Source organism: Cannabis sativa, chromosome 2 (assembly GCF_029168945.1).
Source record: "Cannabis sativa cultivar Pink pepper isolate KNU-18-1 chromosome 2, ASM2916894v1, whole genome shotgun sequence".
NCBI classification, from domain to species: Eukaryota; Viridiplantae; Streptophyta; class Magnoliopsida; order Rosales; family Cannabaceae; genus Cannabis; species Cannabis sativa.
In genome coordinates, this window is record NC_083602.1 from 91,271,080 (window position 1) to 91,281,392 (window position 10,313).

At 35.2% G+C, this 10,313-nt stretch overlaps 2 protein-coding genes and 1 pseudogene across 2 annotated transcripts; 2 read left to right on the forward strand and 1 right to left on the reverse strand.

Annotated features, from left to right (window-relative positions):
- The first annotated feature begins 171 nt into the window (after positions 1 to 171).
- LOC133034602 (G-type lectin S-receptor-like serine/threonine-protein kinase LECRK3) lies at positions 172 to 2,692 on the forward strand. Its single transcript, XM_061109717.1, has one exon. It carries the CDS (start codon positions 172 to 174, stop codon positions 2,575 to 2,577), a length of 2,406 nt encoding a protein of 801 aa, XP_060965700.1. The 3' UTR covers positions 2,578 to 2,692.
- Positions 2,693 to 4,124: 1,432 nt separating this feature from the next.
- On the forward strand, positions 4,125 to 7,144 carry LOC133034603 (disease resistance protein RPP8-like; annotated as a pseudogene).
- A 44-nt stretch (positions 7,145 to 7,188) lies between these two features.
- LOC115720561 (G-type lectin S-receptor-like serine/threonine-protein kinase RLK1) lies at positions 7,189 to 9,918 on the reverse strand. The gene has a single exon (XM_061111045.1). It carries the CDS (start codon positions 9,673 to 9,675, stop codon positions 7,258 to 7,260), a length of 2,418 nt encoding a protein of 805 aa, XP_060967028.1. The 5' UTR covers positions 9,676 to 9,918; the 3' UTR covers positions 7,189 to 7,257.
- Positions 9,919 to 10,313: the final 395 nt, after the last annotated feature.

Genomic DNA, 10,313 nt, shown 5'->3' on the forward strand with positions numbered 1-10,313 from the left:
AGAATATTAATCAAATCATTTACTATGTCTAAACAAATCATGTTAGCTCATACTATTCAAATCTTCTCATTAAATTATGATTTCAGAGGTTTTGTTGAGATGATAATACATGATATAATAAGTCACATGATATATACATATCATAATACTTAAGAAACTTACTGTAAAACCATGGCTTTATCATCACCATATGTTACTATATGCTTCTTTCTTCTTCTCGTGATGTTGCTATGCTCCTCCACTGCTCAAACTCAAAGAAACATATCTGTAGGATCATCTCTCATTGCATCCAAAAACAAAAACTTGTTATGGGAATCGTCATCTGGTGATTTTGCTTTCGGTTTTCAGCAGATTGGAAAAGGTGGCTTCCTACTAGCCATTTGGTTCAATAAAATACCTGAGAAAACTATTGTCTGGTCAGCCAATGATGGTCATCTTGTGCAGGAAGGATCCAAAGTTGAGTTGACAAAACTTGGGCTTGTTCTCAATGATCACAAAGGCAACGAGGTTTGGAGTCCTGCTGTGGCTGATGTTGCTTATGGGGCTGTGTTAGACACAGGTAATCTTGTCCTAGCAAACAACAACAAAACCAATTTGTGGGAGAGTTTCAATGAACCAACAGACACATTGTTGGTGGGACAAACTCTGAGTCAAAACAAGAAGCTTGTTGCTCGCTATTCGGAAACAAATTATTCAAGTGGAAGATTCCATTTCATACTACAGTCAGATGGAGATCTAAAGCTTTACACAAGAAGTTTCCCACGTGACACTCCATATTTCGCTTATTGGGATATCAAAACTGAAAACGAAGGCTTTCAACTCATCTTCAATCAATCAGGCTATATATACCTTGAAGCAAAGAATGGTACCATACTAAACATGTTATCATCAATTGGTAATGCAGCACAAGATTTCTACCAAAGGGCAATTCTTGAATATGATGGTGTTTTTAGGCAATATGTGTACCCGAAAAAGAATGGTGGAAACTCTAGTGGGTGGAGCATGGCATGGACTCAATCATCAACCTCCATACCTTCCAATATATGTCAAAGTATGCTAGGACTATTAGGAAGTGGAGCTTGTGGGTACAATAGCTACTGTGTGATAGGAATTGATCAGAAACCAAATTGCCATTGCCCAACTGGTTACACTTTCATTGATCCAAATGATAAGATGAAAGGCTGCATACAGACATTTGAAGCTCAAAGTTGTGATGAAGACTCGGGAGATGTTGATAACTTTAAAATTATTAGCATGGAAAACACAGACTGGTCTTTATCTCAAGAATTCGAGTATTTTGAAGGGGTGACTGAAGACTGGTGCAGGAAGTCTTGCCTAGATGATTGCTTTTGTCTTATTGCCATTTTTAGAGGAATTGAATGTTACAAGAAAAGAAGTCCTTTCTCAAATGGGAGGATAGATCCCACTTTTGCAGGGAAAGCTCTTATAAAAGTAAGAGTTCGCAATTCTACTTCAATGACAGGAGGCGCAAATTCAAATACGAAAGATCAATCTACACTAGTACTCATTGGATCAATACTTTTAAGCAGCTCAGCTTTTATTAATGTCCTTCAACTTGCAGCATTCCTTTTTGTTCTTTTTCGCTTTAGTCAAAAATCAAAGGTGAATAAGCAAAATACTTTCATACCAGAAATAAATTTGCAAATTTTCACTTATGCGAAACTAGAAAAGGCCACCAATGGTTTCAAGGAGCTACTAGGAAAGGGTGCTTTTGCTAGTGTCTTCAAAGGGGTTCTTTCATTTGATGACATCCAATGTTTGGTTGCTGTCAAGAAGTTGGAGCACATGGTGAAAGAAAATGAGCAAGAATTCAAGGCGGAAGTAACTGCTATTGGTCGTACGAATCATAAGAATTTGGTGCAGCTAATTGGGTTCTGTAATGAGGGGCAGCACCGGCTTCTTATCTACGAATATATGAGAAATGGATCATTAGCGAGCTTTCTTTTTGGACCATCAAATAAGCCAAAGTGGTATCAAAGAATGAACATTGCATTGGGGATTGCAAGAGGACTATTTTACTTGCACGAAGAATGCAGCACCCAAATCCTACATTGTGACATCAAGCCTCAAAACATCTTACTAGATGACTCTTACACGGCAAGGATTTCTGATTTTGGACTAGCGAAGATGTTGAAGACCGACCAGACTCGAACCACTACTGGTATAAGAGGAACCAAAGGATATGTAGCTCCCGAATGGTTTAGAAATATGCCTGTCACAGTCAAGGTGGATGTATACAGCTATGGAATTTTGTTGTTAGAGCTCATTTGCTGCAGAAAGAATGTTGAAGAACATGTAGAGGATGATGCCCAGATGATATTGGGTGACTGGGCATATGATTGCTATGCAGGTGGGAAACTCGATTTTCTAGTTGAGAATGATGATGAAGCATCACAAGACATGAAAAGGGTGGAGAAATATGTGATGGTTGGATTATGGTGTATCCAAGAGGATCCATCACTTAGACCCACAATGAAGAAAGTTATTCTCATGCTTGAAGGGACTATTGAAGTCTCAGTTCCTCCAGACCCATCCTCATTTATCAGCTCAATATAGATTCAAAATTTTATGCAATAGTTCATGTTCTCAATTCATATAATGTGTTAGCTAGTTTCAGTTTTTCTTTTTGTATAATTATCCATCAATATTTGAAAACAACTTTGTTATGCAATCAGTCTAGTATTGACTTGATGGTATAAGAAAATGTTGAGAAAATATAAGAAAATGTATTTATCAAACACTGGGTGTGCAATGCAAAGAGAGTTAATAAATTCATCATCAGAAAGGAAGTGAAATTCATACCTTAATGTGAACTCCATGGAATTAGATGATCATTCTGAAGCCATGGAAACTTGTGTTACTATCAAAAAAAGACAATTTCTATGTGAACACTTTTGCATGTCTACATTTACAACTTTTTGTATTTAATTGATTTGAGGAATATAAACGAAAAGATCCAATAAAGAGTTGACATCTTTCATGATAATGATTATGAAGTAACTTTGCATAAAAATATTCAGTTTTTAATAATATAACCATTGAAAAAACAGCAAAAGAAAGAAAGATGCATAGTAACTTTGCGTAAAAATATTCAAATTTATTACATGATCAGATGCACTAGTAATTTTCAAATTGAAGAAGATATCTTTGCATAGATATATTCAAATATTTGCTATGAATGAATACATTGTGCAGATTGAGAGCAAATCACATCAACATTTAGGTGGCGTTTGCTTAGAGGTAATGAAATGGAATGGAAAGGAAAGGAAACAATCTCTATTCCATTCTTTTGTTTGGTTGCATATTAAAATGTTGGAATGTCATTCCAATGGAATGGCCTTTCCACCATTTTGGTAGAATGATAATTCCATTTTGAAATGGATGAAAAAACCGTTCCAATGCATGATGAGAAAAAATTTAATAATTTTTTTATCATTTTTTTTTTATATATTTTAAATTTTATTCTATTCCTATTCCTATGTTTTCATTCCTCCCAACCAAACGTATGTGTTTTCAACTGTGAGTGTTTGTTGAATAATTAATATTTGGTTTGTGTTGTTGTGTTTCTTAAATCATCTTCCAAACCATCTATGGCCTCTAAACGAGGGTTAAGTCTTGTCATTATGACTTTTTTCAATGCAATTGTTTGTGATTATCAACTTGCAAATTAGAAGATAAGGAAACAAAAAAATATGAGAATCATTGACTTTCTCTATATAGTTTAATTTAGATTTATTATTAAATGAAAAGAAAAAATAGATTTATAAATCATTTTCTGTGTTTTGAACTATAAAAATTATATACAAAGCAGCTGAATATGCATGCTGATCTAGCTACTACTACTCCATCAAAGAACAACCACCAATCAAATTAAAATTATGATAATAATTTGTTAGAACTTACCAAAAACAAATGACCACTTGCTTAAAATTGATTAAAGTCAACTAGTTTTGATGTAATTTACAATACAACCAATTATCCAGTGGGATTGACATTAGAAGAGGAAATATATAAACATATATATGTGTGTGTGGTTAAATGATCCATTTTGTTGTTAGATCATAGAATCCAAATTTGCTGAGCAATATTGAAGAATTAAGAAGATGGGAGATGCTGTTATTTCATTTGTGATTAGAAGGATTGGAGAGTTGGTACTTTCTGAAACTAAATTCTTGTATGGAGTTGAAGGCCAAGTCGGAAATGCTCAAATCAAGCTTCAATGTATGAGTGCTTTCTTAGAAGATGCAGATGCTTATATAAGAAATAGTGATGAGAAAATTCTTATGCATTGGAAGATGTTATTGAAACCTACGTCTTCAATGTGGCTTCTAATAATCATGGAACTATCAGACGTGTACTGAAATGGTGTGTTGGCATTATTGATGTCTACAAAATTGGATCAAAGATAAAGGAAATCAATAGACAAGGCAGATGAAGCTTCTTCAAGCTATGTCCAAAAGCAAAGACAGTTGAGGCAAGCTTATTCTTATGTTGAAGACAATCATGTTGTTGGATTCGATAAAGATATCCAAGAGTTGGTTGCCCTTTTAACTGAAAAAGAGAACCCTCGTAAGCATAAGGTGATATCTTTATGCGGGATGGGTGGTTTGGGGAAGACAACTCTTGCTAGAAAGGTCTATCAGCATCCTCAAGTAAGGACTCACTTTGATTGTTATGCTTGGGCCTCAATATCTCAGCAATGTAATAGGCGTGATGTATTGGAAGGAATTTTATTTGGTTTCACTTCTCCCACCAAAGAAAGAAGAGAAGAAATCAAAAACTTAAGTGATGTTGAATTAGCAAGGGAGCTTCACAACTTTCAGAAACAGAATAAATGTTTGGTGGTCCTTGATGATATATGGTTCAAAGAAACTTGGGATCTTCTAAAACATGCATTCCCTACTACTACTCAAGGAGACACACATAGCAAGATCTTACTCACTACTCGGAAAAATGATGTAGCTTTGCATGCCGATCAACATGGTTACATTCATGAACCTCATTTCCTCAATGAAGAGGAGAGTTGGGAGCTGTTTCAGAACAAGTACTCTTCTAATGGAACTGATCCATCAAGTAATATACTATACTTCACTCTTTGTAACTCAATCATCATAATAATATTCTTCTTTTATCTTTGCTACCATTTATATTTATACATATTTTACATGCCTACACATGACATAGTTACCCATATTTATACATATTATTGGTAACTATCTAAATTTCTAATTCCTATTGGTTCTTCCTTTCATCTATAGAAAAGTACATGTAGCACTAGGGAGATAAAATCTAACTGACAGGTCTCAATATAATTATAATTTATGCATATGTTTGACATGATGATCATCCAGTAGTATGTAAGTCTCTATAATTAATGTTTCATTACTTAATAATTGATTTTTTTGTGAATGTTCAATGGATAAATTCAGACTCAAATGTTGATGAAAAAAGCAAGGAAAAACTAGCACTAGAGATGCTTAGAAAGTGCTCTGGTCTGCCATTAGCTATCATTGTGCTCGCTGGGCTTCTTTCTAAGAAACACACCTTATATGATTGGGAGCTGATGAAAGAAAATGTAATTCGCTGCATAGGTCAAGGTGATCAACAACATGATGATGATTTGAAATACCGTAGTGTTTCGGGGGTGTTAGGCTTGAGTTACAGTGAGTTAACATCTCACTTGAAGCCTTGTTTTTTGTACTTGGCTCGTTACGCTGAAGATGTCACCATAAGAGTAAAATGGTTTTGTCATATACTCATTGCAGAAGGTTTTATATGGTTAAGAAGAGGTTGTGTGGAAACTTTGGAGGATGTGGCATATGATTGGTTGAGTGAGTTGGTGGAGAGGAGCATGATTCAGGTAAAACAAATGAGTTTAAAAGGAAGGATATCCATTCATGATCTCATGAGAGAATTGTGCTTGTCTAAGGCTCAAGAAGAAAACTTTCTACATTCAATTGATTGTAGGAATCAATGGGAAGAACCAATAGAAACAAATGTACGAAGAGTTTCCATCTATAATAATGAAAGAAGTAATTATGACATTGTTCCTATGGTTCAAAATATAGATGGCTCTCTGAGATTCTTTGCTCTACATGGGTTAAGAATTGTGTTTGAAAAATGAGTATTGAGACATGTATGCAATCACTTTTTGATGCTTAGAGTTTTGATTATTGATGGGATGTTGAGCAATGAAATTTATCTTGCCCAAAGAAATTGGGAATCTGATCCATCTAAGGTTATTAAGTATTCTTAGTTGGCGGATTGAAAAGATTCCATCTTCTTTTGGCAATTTAAGATGCCTCCAGACTTTGAGAGTAGCAACACAGAGTGCTAATATACCAAATTCAATGTGCAAGTTAGAACAGTTGAGGCATCTATATTTTTACACTGATGCAGTTGGTGGTATATTAGTGGGTATTCATACCAAGAATCTGGGTCTAAGTGATTTTCTCCAGCTGAAAAGTCTCAATAAATTAGAAATTTCAGTGAATGAAAATTTTGACACATTCTTATACAATCCCCAAGCTCTCACATTCACTAGTCTTTTTTCTTTAGCAGTGGGAAATTATACGGTTAATAACATAAATATTGTTCCATTGATAAGATTACCAGAATGAAGTTAAAGTTGTTTAGTCTCAAACTTGAGGATGATCCAATGCCAACATTAGAAAAGCTACCAAAATTAAGAGTCCTTGTCATTGGATATGAAACCTTTATCGGGGATGAGATGGCGTGCTCAAGAGGAGGTTTCCCTCGACTTGAATCTCTTCAGCTTATTTTTATGAAAAACTTAAAAGAGTGGAAAGTGGAGATGAGTGCATTGCCTAGACTTGCCTATTTGTGTATTCATAAATGCTGGACACTGAGGAGTGTTCCAGATGGAGTAAGAAACATTTCTACACTCAATGAAATAAAGATATCTAATATGCCTAAGGAATTCAAAGAAAGGATAGAGGAAGGAGGAGAAGATTTCCATAAAGTCAAGCATGATCATGTCCTTTCCTTATACATAAGTACAAGCTTCTTTAATCCTGGTTTTTGTCTTTTGGTTTTCTGGTTTATGTTTAGTTATGATTTATTTTATGTTCGTTCTTCCCAAATTTGTAACCAAGATACATAAGCGAAGGTTAGTAATAAACTTAGGAGGGGGTCAGTCTATAACATATACTAAATATTATCGAAATATATATTGAAAAACTCACTAGAGTGCAATATTATCACAATAAACAACTCTTATACCAGATAATAAGATGGTGAGGGACATGGTGGATCACTCACTATAACAACACCTTCAAGCATTTGAACAACTCTTCTCATATTTGGTCTAAGAGAAGGAATTTCTTGAACACACCACATGGACACCATAATATAAAGCTCTAACCTCTTCTTATCACCCAAAACATCAGCTTCATAGTCCACAAGAACATCCAATGACCCTTCTCTAAAACAATCATAAGCCCAATCTGTCAATATCTCTTTCCCATCCTCACCAATCTCCATATCCACATTTCTTCTACAACAAACAATCTCAAGTAACACCACTCCAAAGCTGTACACATCGACTTTCGAAGTAATGGCCATGTTGTTCCTAAACCACTCTGGTGCAACATACCCTTTTGTCCCTCTAATGGTTGTGTGTGTATGGCTTTGATTCATCATCAGAAGTTTGGCCAAACCGAAATCTGATATCTTGGGATTGTTGTACTCATCAAGAAGTATGTTCTGAGGCTTTATATCACAATGAATGATTTGACTCATACACTCTTCATGTAAATATAAGAGCCCTTTTGCAATTCCTAAAGCAAGTTCACATCTTTGATTCCAACTAGGCTTTATCTCACCGAAAAGAAAGCTTGCTAGAGTGCCATTGCTCAAGAACTCATACACCAACAAATGATTCTTCCCATCATCACAATATCCAAGTAGGCGAACGAGATTCTTGTGATGTGTTTGGCCAATGGATTTCAATTCAGCCTTGAATTCTCTTTCGCCATCTTTAAGAACCGAACACAGTCTCTTCACAGCCACTGCAATGCTTGCATTAGTTTGTATGAGAAAGCCTTTGTAAACGATGCCAAAAGCTCCACGTCCTAGCTCGTCTTTGAAATCATTTGTTGCTTCTTCAAGCTCCTTGTAGCTAAAGCAATGCAAATTCGACTCGGGAACTTCTTGAGGGGGATGAGACCTTTCATTCTTCTTCTTGTGAATGAAGAAAAAACATGTACAAATTGCACCAAGTAACATAAAGTTTATACAAACAGAAGTACTTAACATACCCAATAGAACTCTAATCAAACCACTCTGGTTTTTCTTGACAACTTTTGTTACATGATCATTAGATAAAGTAGTAGAGTTACCTTTTCGAATTTTGATGAAAGCAATAGATGGACGGTTGTGATCAACTCTCCCATTTGATAAGGGAAACCTCTTCTTCCAACAAGTTCCTCCTCTAAGAACAGCAACAGCACATAAACAATCATTCAAGCAAGATTCTTTACAAGTTTCTCTTGTTGAAGAAGCTATTCTTATGTAATCTGAACCGGGCCAACCAGCATTTCTTAGCTCCACAACATCATATGCATCTTTACCTGAACTAGTTAACTCATCTTCTTTACAGCCTTGAATGAAATCTGGTTTACAATTTCCATAACTGTCATTAGGATTGATTAGAGAGTACCCTTTTAAGCACTCACACTTTGGTCTCTTCTCTTTATTGAGTCTGCAAATGGTATTGTATCCACAAACTCCAATTCCTTCCCAAACAATAGTCGAAAAGCAAATGTCATTCGGTATAGACCAAAGAGGTGTCCAACTCACATTGCTACTAAATTTCTTGGGATGAAAATATTGTGTGAAAACCCCATCAAAACTAAGTGTTGCTCGAACATAGTAATCCATTGTTGACACTACTCTTCCTCGAGTTAGAATCAATCTTTCGCCTTTTCCTATGGAAACATACAAGTAACCCGATTCATCGAAGACTACTTGTGCTGTTGCAGTCCCTTTAGTGATGTTAGTTGCATAATAAGGATCATTGGTATAATTAGAAGGCAAGTTTATTGTGTTGAGCACAACATTCCCATCTTCCCTTAACCGAAATTGGAACCTTCCTCTGGAAAAGTTAGACTCTGATTGATGAGATGAAAGGACTTGTCCTATGTCCAATACTTGACTTGGTAAAATTGTATCTGTTGGATTCTTAAAGCTTTCCCATAACTTCTTTGAATTGTTACCTTCAAGTACAAAGTTTCCTTCATTACTAATAACACCATTAACAACACTTTCATCAATTGACTCAGATTTCCATAGCTCTTTGCCTTGAGGAGTTGTGAGAACAAGTCCTGTTTCGGGGGTTAACACCACGTTTGATCTTGCTGCAGCTGGTTTATCTCCATTGGCACACCAAATTATAGTTTTTTCAGGTATCTTGGCATACCATATGCATAGTAAGAAGAAGATATCATCTTGGTTTTTAAGCTGGTGAAAACCGAAAGCAAACTCGCCATTCTGAGAGAGCCAAGGAGAAGAATTCTCTGCTGCGAAAAGGGAAGATCCTAAGTTGACTTTGCCATTAATGGTTTGAGCAAGAACTTGGTTTGGTGATGGGAAAAAGAGGAAAAGAATGAGAACATGATGAGGAGAAAGAGCCATGTATTGTTGTGTGTAACTAGTTATGATTTTGGGTTACTTATTACTAATTGTAGACCAAACTCAAGTACAGATGGGAGGAACATAACTAACACACACATGAGACTTTTTTGGTCCAAACACAAATCAAAATGAAGAGAAAAATTAACTGCAAAACTCCATTAATTCAATTTCAATTTCAAATCAGTAAACAGGTGCTGTCTGCTCAAATTTGTAGCAGTTGAAAAAGGAAAAAAGGGGGTCATGGTCATAAAGTGAAGGTTGAATTTTTGGTGTTTTACTAGTCTTGATTAAGATAATAAATTCATATGTTAGGATAGTGTTCTAGTGTTCTAGTCTTGATTGGATGCTCTTCATTGAGAAATACTATAAGCACCGTGTCTAACACTACCTAATTAGTCGTATTGAGTCTCATATGAATTAATTTAGAATATTGTTATTAGTATGAGTAGTACCTAGTAATACCTTACAATTATTAGTAATATTCTTTAAAAATTATTTAATTTATTTATTTCGATATTTAATTATACCAATAATAATATAATACTTAAAAAGGTGCTAGATACCACTAGTACCTTTTAGCATTAATCATTAATTACTATTCGCAAGACGACACCTCATAGTAATGTTAAAGATCACTG